This window comes from Arachis hypogaea, chromosome 3, assembly GCF_003086295.3.
Source record: "Arachis hypogaea cultivar Tifrunner chromosome 3, arahy.Tifrunner.gnm2.J5K5, whole genome shotgun sequence".
Classification (NCBI taxonomy): domain Eukaryota; kingdom Viridiplantae; phylum Streptophyta; class Magnoliopsida; order Fabales; family Fabaceae; genus Arachis; species Arachis hypogaea.
Window position 1 is genome coordinate 97069779 of NC_092038.1, and position 16941 is coordinate 97086719.

At 38.3% G+C, this 16941-nt stretch overlaps 1 protein-coding gene across 1 annotated transcript; it reads left to right on the forward strand.

Annotated features, from left to right (window-relative positions):
- The first annotated feature begins 1629 nt into the window (after positions 1 to 1629).
- LOC112790779 (uncharacterized) lies at positions 1630 to 3082 on the forward strand. Its single transcript, XM_025833333.3, has one exon. The coding sequence runs from the start codon at positions 1929 to 1931 to the stop codon at positions 2766 to 2768; it is 840 nt and encodes a 279-aa protein (XP_025689118.1). The 5' UTR covers positions 1630 to 1928; the 3' UTR covers positions 2769 to 3082.
- The last annotated feature ends 13859 nt before the right edge of the window (positions 3083 to 16941 follow it).

Sequence of the window (16941 nt, forward strand, 5' to 3'; positions counted from 1 at the left end):
TGAGGTACAAAATAAGTCTCTAAAAGTTGTTTAAATACTAAACTAGTAACCTAGGTTTACAGAAAATGAGTAAACTAAGATAAATAGTGCAGAAATCTACTTCTGGGGCCCACTTGGTGTGTGCTGGGGCTGAGACTTGAGCTTCTCACGTGCCTGGGCTGTTTCTGGAGTTAAACGTCAGGTTATAACCTATTTCTGGAGTTTAACTCCAACTTGCAACCTGTTTCTGGCATTCAATGCCAGAATGCAGCATGAAACTGGCATTAAACGCCAGTTTACATTGTTTATCTTCGAGCAAAGTATAGACTATTATATATTGCTGGAAAGCCCTGGATGTCTACTTTCCAACCCAATTAAGAGCATGCCAATTGGACTTCTGTAGTTCCAAAAAATCTATTCTGAGTGCAGGGAGGTCAGAATCTAACAACATCAGCAATCCTTTTTCAGCCTAAATCAGATTTTTGCTCAGCTTTCTCAATTTCAGCCAGAAAATACCTGAATTCATAGAAAAATACACAAACTCATAATAAAGTCCAAAATATGAATTTTGCCTAAAAACTAATAAAAATATACTAAAAACTAACTAAAACATAATAAAAACTACATGAAATTACCCCCAAAAAGCGTATAAAATATCCGCTCATCACGCAACGCCATTGAGCCGGTAAAGACTGCGTTTGTCCGTCATAGTCCTAGCCCCAACAAACTCAAGAAGCCCACACTTTCCTTTCTCCCTCTCTCTAGAAAACTTCTCTTTCTCTCTCTAAAATCTGAAAATGACCCACACTGAATAATCCGCGACACCCTCAAGCGTATTTATACTAAAGCATAAACCGCTAGAACCCTGTAGCGGTTTATGTACATTTGAAATTCACACACAAACTGCGACACTTTTACTGCGGATTATGTGTATTTTGGCCTCCAATGTAAACTGCGAGATTCCTGTAGCAGTTTACATTCATTTGTGAATAGTGGGTCCCCTGTTGCAGTTTACATAATTTATGAAAAAAATGCATTTTGATATTCTTTTTGTAAAATGTGTATTCTGATAATATTGGAAGCCATTTTATTTATTTTGGTAATTTGCCATTTTTTTATGTCCTTTGTTAAATTAATTTGTCTAAGGTCCCATTTGGGTAAACAACTTAATTAAGTTCCTTTTAAAAAATAGTTTAAATAATAAATGGCTATATTAAAAGTAACTTATAAATACGTTAAAAATGCTCAATTCATTGAAATATGGTTAAAAATTGTAATATTATTAGAAAAGTCATTTTTTTAACTTTTCTATAAATTCTTAAATAATTTTTTAAAAAACCACAATTTGATTTTGAAAATTATACCAAATATTAATACTATTACTTTTTATAAGTTAAAAATTTTAAAAATTTCAAACGAGTGCTTAATGTATTTAAAATTGTGTTGTTAGATGCATGTTTAAAATAAAATTATTACTTTAATCAATTATATATTAATTTTTTAAATTTTATTTTATATTTAATTAATCAATTATATCTCGATTAAATCCTAATTAAATTATTAAATCATTAAACTAGTTATTCTACTGATTCACCAACAGATTGGTTTTTGCAACCTTGCCTTTATTTAAACATGTCATTTCCCAACCCTATACAATTATTATTTCCGAAAATAGATTCACCTTTTTTCCACACTTACTTAATTGCTGATTGTTAGTAGTTCGAGATAGTGTGAATGCGTGATTCTGAAATTACCATGGCCCTTTCCAGTTTCCAATATCTAATCTTTTTCTCATAACACCATGGGTTGAGTTTCGTGTTTTTGTTTCCATCAAACATTCAAACCTCTCACGGTCTCACCTTAAATGATTATTATGTCATATATCATTTCATTATTTCATATCACATAATGCTCTCCCTCTCACCGTAACCACACACATTCCACTAAGGATGAATAGACCCACTCCCCCTTCCAGAACTCACCAACCACCACCACCGCCACCGCCACGACGATATCAGCCGCCACCCCGACGATATCAACCACCCCCACCTCCGACACCGAGATACCAACCACCGCCACGACAACAACCACCACCACCACTACAACAACAACAACCACCACCACCACCACCACCACCACTACATGTTACGGCGGAAGAAAGAGGGGCTCCTATCATTGCCACCAAGCCAAAGAGGCCACGGCCACCGTCAGGGCGCACCAACTTGGCTTCCTGCGTCGTTGCCACCATCTTCCTAATCTTCATCATCATCGTCATCCTCATCGTTTACTTCACCGTCTTCAAGCCACAGGACCCAAAGATCGCCGTCAGCGCCGTCCAGCTTCCGTCTTTTTCCGTCGTTAACGGCACCGTCAACTTCACGTTCTCCCAGTACGCATCCGTCAGAAACCCTAACCGCGCGGCGTTCTCTCACTACGACAGCTCCCTACAGCTTCTCTACTCAGGCACCCAGGTGGGCTTCATGTTCATCCCAGCCGGCGAGATTGACGCCGGGAGGACAAAGTACATGGCGGCGACGTTCTCCGTGCAGTCGTTCCCTCTGGCGGCGCCGCCTGTGGCAATGACGGGGATGCCGACAGTGATGAACGGTGGAGGAGTTGGGTTCAACTACGGGATGAGAGTGCAGCCAACGATGGAGATCGAGTCGAAGTTGGAAATGGCGGGGCGCGTGAGGGTTCTACACTTCTTCAGCCACCGCGTGCAGGCCACTGCCGGTTGCAGGGTCGCCATTGCCGTCACCGACGGATCTGTCTTAGGTTTTCACTGCTAATAACTTGTTCTTAATTTTTCACCATCTTCTTGATTTTCTGTTTTTGGGTAATTTTTAGAATTTAGTTGTAGGTATTTGATATTTTTAATATTACTATTAAATCTTTGTGTTGCTAGTAAGAAATTGCTAGTGGCGAAAATGGACGACGATGATGATGATAGGTGGGGGAATTACTAATTTGATTTTGTGAAATGTGAAGTTGTATGTATAAGTAGCGCAGGTATGAGTCAAAAATCAAAATGTAAAGATCGGTTTTCATTTTTGGGTTTTTTTTTTGAATTGAATGCATATTTTCCCTTGTTTTGTTTTGTTTACTTCAACTACTTGAATTGGATGAATCGATGGAGTCTTGAGTCTCAATTTCTCATTGTGGCGTTAAGAAATGTTCTAATCCTTTCTTCAGATATTGTCACTATCTGTCTTTCTCTCTCTCTTCATGGATAACTGTGTACATGTGGGCCCAGCTGTGAGGAGTGGTTATGTTGCTTTATTGAGACAAGTCAAAAGTGAAGTAAGAGTAGCCTGAAAGTGGAGGGAGAATGATGAGTTTGAAAGGAAAGATGGAGGGAGTGAAGCTTTTGGGAATTTTTGTGAGGTTAATTAATTGTAGGTTAAGCAAACTAGCGGGGGGTGTGTGTTTGTTTGGACTGTAGGTTAAGCAAAGTTGGATGCCATATGTATCATTTGAATAAGTGAAAATTCACTTTATAGATGTCTTTAATTCTTTATACAACATTTTTATGATTTAGTAAATTTAATTAAATTATTATCTAACCATTTTTAGGAAAAAATATTTTAGAATAAATATATAGAGTAGGCGAAAAATTAGGGGTGAATTAGAAAAAGTTGGGATTGTATTTTTTTCAAAGTTGTTTGTCATTTGAGAAGAATAAAATATGATTTTGGTTTGATCAAGAAAATACACGAGAGAAGAGGAAATATTAAAGCGGTAAGCATTATATTTTATTTTCTCACTGTATTCCGAAAAAGTCATATTAATTGACTTAATTTATCACGTTCGGATGAGATGTTGAAAGGAATCCAATCAATCAAGTCACTGGAAAGTGAGAAAGAGGGCCGTCCTCTTTGGGATTGTGTATAGTATGGGCCCGTCATTCCTATAGACTATAGAGATCGTGAAATACGCCTCCTTTGGCTTGATCTGTGTTCTCACTAATTATTGATCGTCTTTGGCTTTTTCTTTTTTTGTTGTGTGAGAGAGAAGAGTGTATTTTAGGATGACTGAGAAGAGGAGTATTTAATATTGCTATGAAAGTTATAAATTGGTGTCTCCGATTGTTTTATTTTTTAAACAAATAATCATAAATCGGACGATCCGATTTGTGATTTTGAAAATAAAAAAATTTTTAATATTGAAATTACACCGTCCAATCTTTATTTTAAAAAATAAAAAAATATTAAATACAAATTGGATCCTCTGATTTGTAGTTTATTTTTTTTCAAACAGTTTGGATTCTCTGATTCGTAGTTTATTTTTTTTAAATAAATCGGACCGTCCGATTTGAATAAAACACCATATAAAAAACACCTAATCTTCCAATAACAATGTATTACACATATATTTAATCAATATAAAAAAAATTAGCCGGATTCTTTTACTTGTGTAAATAGTTTTAAGTTCAAGTAAATCTTGTCTTAAAAAGATCTTGATAAAGCTAGTGCAACAACAAACTTGAAAAACCAATTTCAATAGAAGAATGATGGTTTTACGGTGTAAGTCCACTAGAAGACACTTGGAGACAGGGGTCCATCAACGTGAGGTAGAATGATTATACATTCCAATTATTTAATTTATTTTTATGAATTGTGACCATTTAAATATTATTAGTTGGAATTTAAGGGGGCGTCAAATAAGATTTTTCGGGTGCATTGTAAGGAGTTGGTACGAAAATTTCAACCAATTTTTTTTTTATTTGGGTGAAAACTCATATTGGGTTTGAAACTATGAAAGACTTTTGGGGGAGATTAGACTATTATCCTGTATGGATTGTAGATGCTGTTGGACACAAGGGAGGAATTTGGTTCCTCTCTGCTAATTTAAAATTTTCTTATAAAATTTTTTGGGCTGAATCAATGTGTAACTTTGGAAATTGATGGTGGTGGGCGAAGATGGATCTGCAGTGCAGTTTATGGCAGCCCTCAAGCCACTAATAGAGTAGAATTATGGAGTCATCTTCTTGATATTGGTTTGTACATTCAGGACCCGTGGATGGTGGTTGGGGATTTTAATGATATTTTGAGTGTTCATGAGTTGAAAGGGGTAATTTCTATTCGAATCGCAGTAGTGTCTTTGCAAGTACTCTAGATTCTTGTGGTCTTTTTGATCTGACAACCTCTAGAAGACAGTTTACTTGGTTCCGTAAAATTCAAGAAAACAAAGAAATTACAAAGAAATTGGATAGAGCTTGCTGTACTACAGAATGGCGCCTTCTTTTTCCAAAAGCTTTTGTTGAAGTTCTCAGTCGTTCCCACTCTAATCATTATCCCCTACTTATCCAATGTCAAGGAGTCCTATCAAGAAAGGAAACTGGCCTTTTAGATTCCAAGTGGCATGGGAAACGCATCCTGATTACAAGGCCATTGTTCAGAAATCTTAGGATAGTACAGACTTTGGCATCCATAAGAAGTTGTTGGGGGTTCAAGAAGCTTCGTTGGAATTTAACTCTATGTTCTTCGACAATGTTTTTATTAAAAAGAGGGTATTCAAGGCTTATTTGAATTGTATTCAACGGAAAATGGAAGTTGACGATGATCCGATTTTGAAGCACAAAGAGAAAGAATCGAGAGCTGAGTATAATCTAGTTTTGGCCCAGGAAGAATTGCTTTGGTACCAGAAGTCAAGAGATCAATGGGTTCGGTATGGTGATAGAAATACTAGATTTATCCATATGCAAATCATCCTTAGAAGAAAATCTAACAAGGTTTATGGGTTGCTGGTCAGTGATGGGTCCAGGCCTGATGATCTGGAAGTTTTGCAAAGAGAGGTTGTTCATTTCTTCAAAAATATTTTGTTCTACTGAGCCTGTTGAGGTTAATTGCATGTGAGAAATTCCTATGCCATCTCTTAGCCAAGATGCTTGTGATAATTTGTCTAAACCAGTAATAATGTTGGAGGTTAAAGAAGCTCTGGATAATATGAGCTCGTTCAAAGCTCTTGGGCCGGATGGTTTTCAAGTTTTTTTCTTCAAGGAATATTGGGATGTGGTGGGTCATGAGGTGTGGCGTACTGTTCAGAAAGCATTCTTAGGGGAGACGTTAAGCCATTCTTTGCTGGAAACTTTGATTGTTCTTATCCCTAAATGCGACCCTCCAACTAGATTGAAGGATTTTCGGCCCATAAGCCTTTGTAATGTAATTTATAAGCTAGTGACTAAAGTGCTGGTTAATAGATTACGGCCATTTTTTGATGAGATTGTTAGCCCAACTCAGGGAGGGTTTATACATGGTAGAGGAGCACCTGATAATATTATTGTGGCCCAAGAAGTTCTTCACTTTCTTAAGCGGACAAAGTATAGAAAATGAGCTATGGCTTTTAAGATTGATTTAGAAAAGGCTTATGATAAAGTTGATTGGAATTTTCTTAAGCACACTCTTGAATCTTTTGGCTTTCCTTCTCTAATTATTCGGCTTGTAATGAATTGTGTTCAGGCATCAAATCTTTCCATCCTTTGGAATGGGAATAGATTGGACAGCATCCAATCTCGCAGAGGGCTCAGGCAAGGAGATCCAATTTCTCCTTATTTATTTGTTTTATGCATGGAGAGATTGGCGTGCTTCATTTCCAAACAAGTTGACGAGGGTATTTGGGATGGTGTGGCTGTTTCTAGAGGGGGACCTAGAGTTTCTCACTTGATGTTTGCAGATGACCTCCGCCTTTTTTGTAAAGCGAAGAAAAATCAAGTTCAGAATGTTGTGCACACCTTGGAGTTATTCTGCAAAGCTTCAGGTATAAAGGTTAACATTGAAAAATCCAAAGCTATTTGTTCTAGAAATATCTCTAATAGAAGGAAGGAAATGTTGTCTGGTGTTTCTCATATTCCTTTTACTAGTGACCTAGGCAAATACTTGGGGGTGAACCTTAATCATCCTCGAGCTGCTAGGTCTATTTTTTCAGACTCTTTAGAGAAGATCAAGAATAAGCTGGCTAGTTGGAAAGGTCGGCTCCTTAACAGAGCAGGCAGGCTTTGCTTAATTAAATTTGTTGCTTCTTCTCTTCCTATTTATCAGATGCAAGTGACTCTTTTTCCTACTTTGATTTGTCAAAAGATTGATTATGTGCTTAGAAAATTCTTGTGGAAAGGAAAGGTGGGGGAGCGTTGCTTAAATTATGTCAAGTGGAGCAAAGTTGTCACTTCAAGAAAATATGGAGGCTTGGGAATTAGAGATACCCAATGTGTAAATTTTGCTTTATTAGGAAAGCTTGTTTGGCAGTTTCTGCATAATAAAGATAAGCTTTGGGTAAGAATTATGTTGGCAAAATATTTATTTGGGAGGTCTTGCTTTTTACCCAATTTTTCTAATAATGTTTCAAGCACTTGGCGAGCGATTTATAAGACAATAGAAAAGCTTCGTGATGATTTTGATTGGTGTACAGACAGGATGTCTCAATCCTTTTGGTATCATGCTTAGTGACCATGTGGAATGCTAGCTCCTTTGGTTCCTTTTGTGCACATCTCTGATTCTCACTTGAAGCTAGAAGATGTCTGGCACCATAGACATTGGCGGTGGGATATTCTTTGCACAATAATTTCGGAAGAAGTTAAACTTGATTTGATGCTCTTTGATCCTATCAAGCAGGCAGGAGATAAAATAAGTTGGTTTTGGACAAACTCAAATACTCTCACCTACTCGACTAAAAGCAGGTATGAATGACTATTGAAGAAGAAATTTGGCTGGAATGATAATGAAAATTGGCTTTGGCTTTGGCGCTTGAGAATACCGGAGAAGATAAAGTATCTGCTTTGGCTTTGTCTCAAAAACGGAGTTTCCACAACTAGTTACTGGTTTCAAAGAGGTCTTGCTACTTCTGATTTTTGTCAGAGATGTTATCTTGCTCTAGAGGATATTAACCACTGCTTTAGGACTTGCCAAAAAGCTCGTCAGATTTGGATTAGCTTAAATTTGGGAATGACCGCTGAGGACTCTAGTTTGGATTTTGTGTCATGGATTCGTTCTAACTTCAACAAAAATGAGTTTCTCTTTGCAGCGGCCTTTTGGTGGATTTAGAGGGATTGGAACAATGACATCTTCCATCAAGATGATCCATGGAGTAAGGAAAAAATTGTTCACTTAGTTCAACATGCTGCTCGAGATTTCTCTAAGGTTGTTACCACCCAAAAACATATTATTCCTTCCTCTTTGCAATATAACTGGGAACCACCTCCAATGAATGTCTGTAAAGTGAACTGTGATGCAAGCGTTTTTAAAAATGAGCAATTAGCTGGCTTTGGATGTATTATTAGAGACAGCATGGGAATTTGGATGAAAGGTTATTCTGCCAGTATACCTCTTTCTAGTGTTCTCTGTTGAGAGCTTCATGCTATTTGGAAAAGGCTTGTTATGCCTTGGGATTGCGAGTGCAAAGAGGTCATATGTGAAACTGATAATCTTGATGCGTTTCTTCTTGTTTTACGAGGCCAACTAGCATGATTACGAATGACTCTGATCTGCTTGACAAAATCAAAGAGATGCTTCAGCGCAATTGGACAGCTACTTTAGTGCTCATCCAGCGCACAGCAAACAGAGTGGCTGATTTAATGGCTAAGACTACTGCTTTAAACAAGCAGGTGTACCTAGAGTGGTTACTGCCCCTTAATAATTTAGACATTATTATTAGAGATGAGTACTACTCTTTCTCTTAAGTCCTTTTTTCATTGTGTTATGTTCAGTCACCAAAAATCTTATCTTAAAAGCATCCCACGACGGTTTTTAAACAAGTATTTTGTTTAAGAGTGTCTAGAATATTTCTTAAAGAGCCATGAAAAAATAGAGAATTTGATGTATTTAGGCCAGTTTAGATAAATAGTTTAATTAAGTTATTTTTGAAAAATAGTTTATACAATAAATATTTATATTAAAAATAACTTATAAATAAGTTATTTTGTATTTAGATTTTTAGTTCTAAAAGTATTTATTTTAAAAGAAGAGTGATAAAAAGCTTTTTATTTGAGAGAAATAATTTTTTTAACTTCTCCATAAGCACTAAAATAGCTTTTTAGAAAGCTGCAATTTGATTTTGGAAATTGTACCAGACATTGAGCTATACCTTTTTATAAGTTAAAAGTAAAAAAAGTAACTTATGAACCTATACAAATGGGCCCTTAATGTATTTAAATACGTTAGCTATATTTAATTCCTCATTAGATATGTTGACGAGGGAAAAAGTATTATTTTTTTACATCTCTACATACAAGTCATTCAAATAAATAAGTTCAAATAAGTAGTTTTAATCTAATTCAGCTGCATTAGCTCTAATACCTTCGTTGTTCCTCCATTAATGTTCCCATTTTCGATCTGTTGTCCCAAAATATCAGCTATGACCTACATAGCAGCAGCCATATTCCCTAACGCATCCATAAAGTTCACTGGGTTGTTGTCGGTCGATTCTGGTTTCGCATTACTGGTGCACAAAACTAACTTCGCACATTTCGCACAGATAGACCGGCAAGTATACCGAGACGCCCAAGTAATATGTCAAGTGAGTGAGGGTTGATCCCACGGAGATTGTTGGTTTGAGCAAGCAATTATAACCTTGCAGATCTTAGTCAGGCGGATAGAAAAGATAGTTGTCACGAGAAAATGCATAAAACAGATAAATAAATAAAATGTTAGTAGATAGGTGTGAAATCTATTGTATGAGAATGGTTGAGGCTTCGAAGAAGCTTCTTTCTTCTGGATTAACTTTTCTCACCATCTACTGCAACTTCTGATTGATTCATTCTATGGCAGGCTGTATATGAGTAACGCCAGGTCAGCGGTCATTAATCTCATCTGCTTCAGATCAAACGCCAGGTCAGCTGTCATTCAATCTGAACGGGGGTGAAGTAGTAGCAGTCCATTCCCTTAGTGATCCTACTTAAAATGCCACAGACAAATTTAGATCTTCCGGATAAGAGAACGTTGTGATGACAAGTCATCATATGCTTATTTTTCAAGCTAATTTCACTTGTTTCACTAGTTTTTATGCACTTTTTTGCATTATAAGTAAGTGATTTGGAGTGGAATTGCATGGTTTATTTGAATCAATCAACCACCCTTTAATTGACACAAAATCATGGAGTTTAAGCTAAAATTAATTGGTTTCCAAATGAATTTTAAGCTTTGTGAAATTTGTGATACTTTGATTGGTTGTTTTGATTACTTGTTTTGATTACCAACAAGTTTTTAGCACCATTGCTGGGGATTGAAATAGATTGACAATGATTAAGTGAAGTGGAGATCTAGATTAAGCATTTTTTTTGTTGTTCTCAACTAACATATTAATTGTTTAACTATTTGCCTAAGCTAACCAAAACTTCATTCTAGCAATAGATTGAAGTTTCACTGGTATTCTGGTTTTGTGTGTTTCTTGTGTTGTGTTTGTATGTCAGGTACAGAGAGAGCTACCCCTATTTTTTCTAAAATTGACCAAAGACCTCTTCGAAGGTTGAGAAGAGAAGCTAGAGGGAAGGCTGTTGTTGGAGAAGAGGAGTCAGAAGAAGACTTCCAAGAGATGGAAAGAGATCCATCTAATCCCAATCATCCAGAAGGAGGGGTCAACAACAACCCACAACAAAGGAGAGTACTGGCCTCTTATACATTTGCAAACGTTAGACATTGTGGGAGTAGCATTCTTACTGGTGGACAAAACTGTGATCACATCAATGTAGTTTTCTTTGTTGTTGTATGGAATCATTATTGTGGCTCTTGGCTATGTGTGGACACAACTCCGTTCAACTTAACCAGCAAGTGTACTGGGTCATCCAAGTAATACCTTACGTGAGTAAGGGTTGATCCCACAGAGATTGTTGGTATGAAGCAAGCTATGGTCACCTTGTAAATCTCAGTTAGGCAGATTAAATTTGTTTATGATGAGTTCGAAAATTAATAATAAATAGAAAATAAAAAGGATAGAAATACTTATGTAAATCAATAGTGGAAATTTCAGATAGGCGTATGGAGATGCTGTGCTCCTCTCGTATCTCTACTTTTTTATTACATTCATCCAATCCTTCTTACTCCTTTCCATGGCAAGCTGTATGTAGGCCATCACCGTTGTCAATGGCTACATCCCATTCTCTTAGTGAAAATGTTCCTATGCTCTGTCACAGCACGGCTAATCATCTGTCGGTTCTCAATCAGGTTGGAATAGAATCCCTTAATTCTTTTGCGTTTGTCATCACGCCCAGCCTGTAGGAGTTTGAAGCTCATCACAGTCATTCAATCCCAGAATCCTACTCGGAATACCACAGACAAGGTTTAGACTTTCCGGACTCTCATGAAGGCCGCCATCTATCTAGCTTATACCACGAAGATTTTGTTGGTGAATCTAAGAGATATGCGCCCGGTCTAGAGTAGAACGGAAGTGGTTGTCAGTCACGCGCGTTCATAGGTGAGAATGATGATGAGTGTCACGGATCATCACATTCATCAGGTTGAAGTGCAACGTATATCTTGGAATAAGAATAAAATAGAATTGAATAAAAAGTAATAGTAATTGTATTGAAACTTGAGGTACAGCAGAGCTCCACACCCTTAATCTATGGTGTGCAGAAACTCCACTGTTGAAAACACATAAGTGAAAGGTTCAGGCATGGCCGAATGACCAGCCCCTTAAAACGTGATCAATAGCCTCTTAAGATGAAGAATAAAACAAAACTGAGACCAAAGATGTCTAATACAATAGTAACTTATCCTATTTATACTAGACTAGCTACTAGGGTTTACATGAGTAAGTAATTGATGCATAAATCCACTTTCGGGGCCCACTTGGTGTATGCTTGGGCTGAGCTTGATCTATCCACGAGCTGAGACTTTTCTTGGAGTTGAACTCCAAGTTATAACGTGTTTTGGGCGTTCAACTCCGGATCATGACGTTTTTCTGGCGTTTAACTCCAGACAGCAGCATATACTTGGCGTTCAACACCAAGTTACGTCGTCCATTTCCGAATAAAGTATGAAATATTATATATTGATGGAAAGCTCTAGATGTCTACTTTCCAACGCCGTTGAGAGCGCGCCAATTGGAGTTCTGTAGCTCCAGAAAATCAATTTCGAGTGCAGGGAGGTCAGATTCCAACAGCATCAGCAGTCCTTTTGTCAGCCTTTTTCAGAGTTTTGCTCAAGTCCCTCAATTTCAGCCAGAAATTACCTGAAATCACAGAAAAACACACAAACTCATAGTAAAGTCCAGAAATGTGAATTTAACATAAAAACTAATGAAAACATCCCTAAAAGTAGCTTGAACTTACTAAAAACTACCTAAAAACAATGCCAAAAAGCGTATAAATTATCCGCTCATCACAACACCAAACTTAAATTGTTGCTTGTCCCCAAGCAACTGAAAATCAATTAGGATAAAAAGAAGAGAATATACTATAAATTTCAAAATATCAATGAATATTAATTCTAATTAGATGAGCGGGACTTGTAGCTTTTTGCTTCTGAACAGTTTTGGCATCTCACTTTTTCCTTTGAAGTTTAGAATGATTGGCTTCTCTAGGAACTTAGAATTTTAGATAGTGTTATTGATTCTCCTAGTTAAGTATGTTGATTCTTGAACATAGCTACTTTATGAGTCTTGGCCGTGGCCCTAAGCATTTTGTTTTCTAGTATTACCACCGGATACATAAATGCCACAGACACATAACTGGGTGAACCTTTTCAGATTGTGACTCAGCTTTGCTGGAGTCCCCAGTTAGTGGTGTCCAGAGCTCTTAAGCACACTCCTTTGCTTTGGATCACGACTTTAACCACTCAGTCTCAAGCTTTTCACTTGGACCTTCATGACACAAGCACATGGTTAGGGACAGCTTGATGTAGCCGCTTAGGCCTGGATTTTATTTCCTTGGGCCCTCCTATCCATTGATGCTCAAAGCCTTGGATCCTTTTTACCCTTGCCTTTTGGTTTTAAGGGCTATTGGCTTTTTCTGCTTGCTTTTTCTTTTTCTTTCTATTTTTTCGCCTATTTTTTTCGCAAGCTTTTTACTTTTCACTGCTTTTTCTTGCTTCAAGAATCAATTTCATGATTTTTCAGATCATCAATAACATTTCTCTTTGTTCATCATTCTTTCAAGAGGCAACAGTTTTAACATTCATAAACAACAAGATAAAAAATATGCATTGTTCAAGCATTCATTCAGAAAACAAAAAGTATTGTCACCACATCAATATAATTAAACTAAATTCAAGGATAAATTTGAAATTCATGTACTTCTTGTTCTTTTGAATTAAAACATTTTTCATTTAAGAGAGGTGAAGGATTTCATGGGATTTATTCATAGCTTTAAGACATAGTTACTACATACTAATGATCATGAAGTAGAGACACAAAACATAGATAAACTCAACATAAAAAACCGAAAACAGAAAGAAATAAAGAACAAGGAATGAATCCACCTTTAGTGGCGTCTTCTTCTTGAAGGACCAACAATATCCTTAAGCTCTTCTATGTCCCTTCCTTGCCTTTGTTGCTCCTCCCTCATTGCTCTTTGATCTTCTCTTATTTCATGGAGAATGATGGAGTGTTCATGATGTTCCACCCTTAATTGTTCCACATTGTGGCTCAAATCTTCTAAGGAAGTGTTGAGTTGTTCCCAATAGTTGTTGGGTGGAAAGTGCATCCCTTGAGGCATCTCAGGGATTTCTTGATGATGAGCTTCCTCATGCATTTCTTGAGAGCCGTGAGGAGTCTCTCTTGCTTGCTACATCCTCTTCTTGGTGATGGGCTTATCCTCTTCAATGGAGATGTCTCCTTCTATGATAACTCCAGCTGAGTAACATAGATGGCAAATAAGGTGAGGAAAGGCTAGCCTTGCCATGGTGGAAGGCTTATCGGCTATTTTGTAGATTTCATTGGAGATGACCTCATGAACTTCTACTTCCTCTCCAATCATAATGCTATGAATCATGATGGCCTGATCCACAGTAACTTCAGATCGGTTGCTAGTAGGAATGATGGAGCGTTGAATGAACTCCAACCATCCTCTAGCCACAGGCTTGAGGTCCAGTCTTCTTAATTGAACCGGCTTGCCTTTGGAGTCTCTTCTCCATTGAGCTCCTTCCACACATATGTCCATTAGGACTTGGTCCAACCTTTGATTAAAGTTGACCCTTCTAGTGTAGGGGCGTTCATCTCCTTGCATCATAGGCAAGTGAAACGCCAACCTCACATTTTCCGGGCTAAAATCTAAGTATTTCCCCCGAACCATTGTGAGATAATTCTTTGGATTCAGGTTCATACTTTGATCATGGTTCCTAGTGATCCATGCATTGGCATAGAACTCTTGAACCATTAAGATTCCGACTTGTTGTATGGGGTTGGTTAGGACTTCCCAACCTCTTCTTCGGATCTCATGTCGGATCTCCGGATACTCATTTTTCTTGAGCTTGAAAGGGACCTCAGGGATCACCTTCTTCTTTGCCACAACATCATAGAAGTGGTCTTGATGGCTCTTGGAGATGAATCTTTCCATCTCCCATGATTCGGAGGTGGAAGCTTTTGTCTTCCCTTTTCCTTTTCTAGAGGATTCTCCGGCCCTAGGTGCCATTGATGGTAGTGGAAAACAAAAAAAAGATTGTGCTTTGACCACACCAAACTTAAAATATTGCTCGTCCTCGAGCAAGAGAAGAAAGAAGAGAAGAAGAAGAAGAAGAAGAAAATATGGTAGAGAGGGAGAGAGGTGGGTTCGGCCACGGTGAAGAAGAGGGGGTATTGTTGTGTGAAAATGAAGTAGAATGGAAGGGTATATATAGGGAAACGGGGGTGTTTGTTCAGCCATTTAGGGTGGGAATGGGTGGGAAAATGGTTTTGAATTTTTGAAGGTAGGTGGGGTTTATGGGGAAGAGTGGATGGATGTGAGTGGTGAAGGAGGTGATTGGGAAGAGGAATTGAGGTGATTGGTGAAGAGTGTTGGGAAGTGAGACATGGGGAATAGTCATCACAAAATAGGATTAGGAGGTAAGGTGGGAATATAGTAGGTGGGGATCCTGTGGGATCCACAGATCCTGAGGTGATCCTGTGGGGTCCACAGATCCTGAGGTGTCAAGGAATTTCATCCCTGCACCAAATAGGCATGTAAATTGCCTTTGCACACCATTCTGGCGTTTAAACGCCGTGTGGTGCACATTCTGGGCGTTCAACGCCCATGTAAAGCATGTTTCTGGCGTTGAACGCCAGTTTCATGCTTGTTACTGGCGTTCAGCGCCAGCTTTTCCTCTTAGGCACATTCCTGGCGTTCAGCGCCAGAATGTTGCTTGTTTCTGGCGTTCAGCGCCAGAATGATGCTCTGTTCTGGCGTTGAACGCCAGCCAGATGCTTCTTACTGGCGTTGAACGCCAGCCTGTGCTTCTTCCAGGGTGTGATTTTTTTCTTCTGCTGTTTTTGATTCTGTTTTTAATTTTTATGATTTTTTCGTGACTCCTCATGATCATGTACCTAATAAAACATAAAATAACAATAAAATAAAAATTAGATAAATAAAATTGGGTTGCCTCCCAACAAGCGCTTCTTTAATGTCAATAGCTTGACAGTGGCTCTCATGGAGCCACAAAGGTGATCAGGTCAATGTTGTATAGTCCCAACACCAAACTTAGAGTTTGGATATGGGATCTTAACATCAAACTTAGAGTTTGGTTGTGGCCTCCCAACACCAAACTTAGAGTTTGACTGTGGGGGCTCTTCTTGACTCTGAACTGAGAGAAGCTCTTCATGCTTACTCTCTTTTGTCACAGAGGGATGGCCTTGTGCCTTAAACACAAGGTAGTCCCCATTCAATTGAAGGACTAATTCACCTCTGTTGACATCTATCACAGCTTCTGCTGTGGCTAGGAAAGGCCTTCCAAGGATGATGCATTCATCCTCTTCCTTTCTAGTGTCTAAGATTATGAAATTAGCAGGGATGTAAAGGCCTTCAACCTTTACTAACACGTCCTCCACTATTCCATAAGCTTGTCTCAATGACTTGTCTGCTAATTGTAATGAGAACAAGGCAGGTTGTACCTCAATGATCCCCAGCTTCTCCATTACAGAGAGTGGCATAAGATTTATCCCTGACCCTAGATCACATAGAGCTTTTTCAAAGGTCATGGTGCCTATGGTACAAGGTATTAAGAACTTGCCAGGATCTTGTTTCTTTTGAGGTAGAGTTTTCTGAATCCAGGTATCTAGTTCACTAATGAGCAAGGGAGGTTCACTTTCCCAAGTCTCATTACCAAACAACTTGGCATTCAGCTTCATGATAGCTCCTAAATATTGAGCAACTTGCTCTCCAGTCACATCTTCATCCTCTTCAGAGGAAGAATAGTCTTCAGAGCTCATGAATGGCAGAAGGAGATTTAATGGAATCTCTATGGTCTCTGTATGAGCCTCAGATTCCTTTGGATCCTTAATAGGAAACTCCTTCTTGCTTGAGGGACGTCCCAGGAGGTCTTCCTCACTAGGATCTTCGTCCTCCTCCTCCCTTGTGCATTCGGCCACATTGATCACATCAATGGCCTTGCACTCTCCTTTTGGATTCTCTTCTGTATTGCTTGGGAGAATACTGGGAGGAGTTTCAATGACTTTCTTACTCAGCTGGCCCACTTGTGCCTCCAGATTTCTGATGGAGGATCTTGTTTTATTCATGAAACTAAAAGGGGCCTTTGACAGATCAGAGACTAGATTGGCTAAATTAGAAGTGTTTTGTTCAGGATTCTCTGTCTGTTGCTGAGAAGATGATGGATATGGCTTGCTATTGCTCAGCCTATTGCGTCCACCATTGTTAAAGCCTTGTTGAGGCTTTTGTTGATCCTTCCATGAGAAATTTGGATGATTTCTCCATGATGAGTTATAGGTGTTTCCATAAGGTTCACCCATGTAATTAACCTCTGCCATGGTAGGGTTCTCAGGATCATAAGCTTCTTCAGAAGCTGCCTCTTTAGTACTGTTGGATGCATGTTGCCATCCATTCAGACT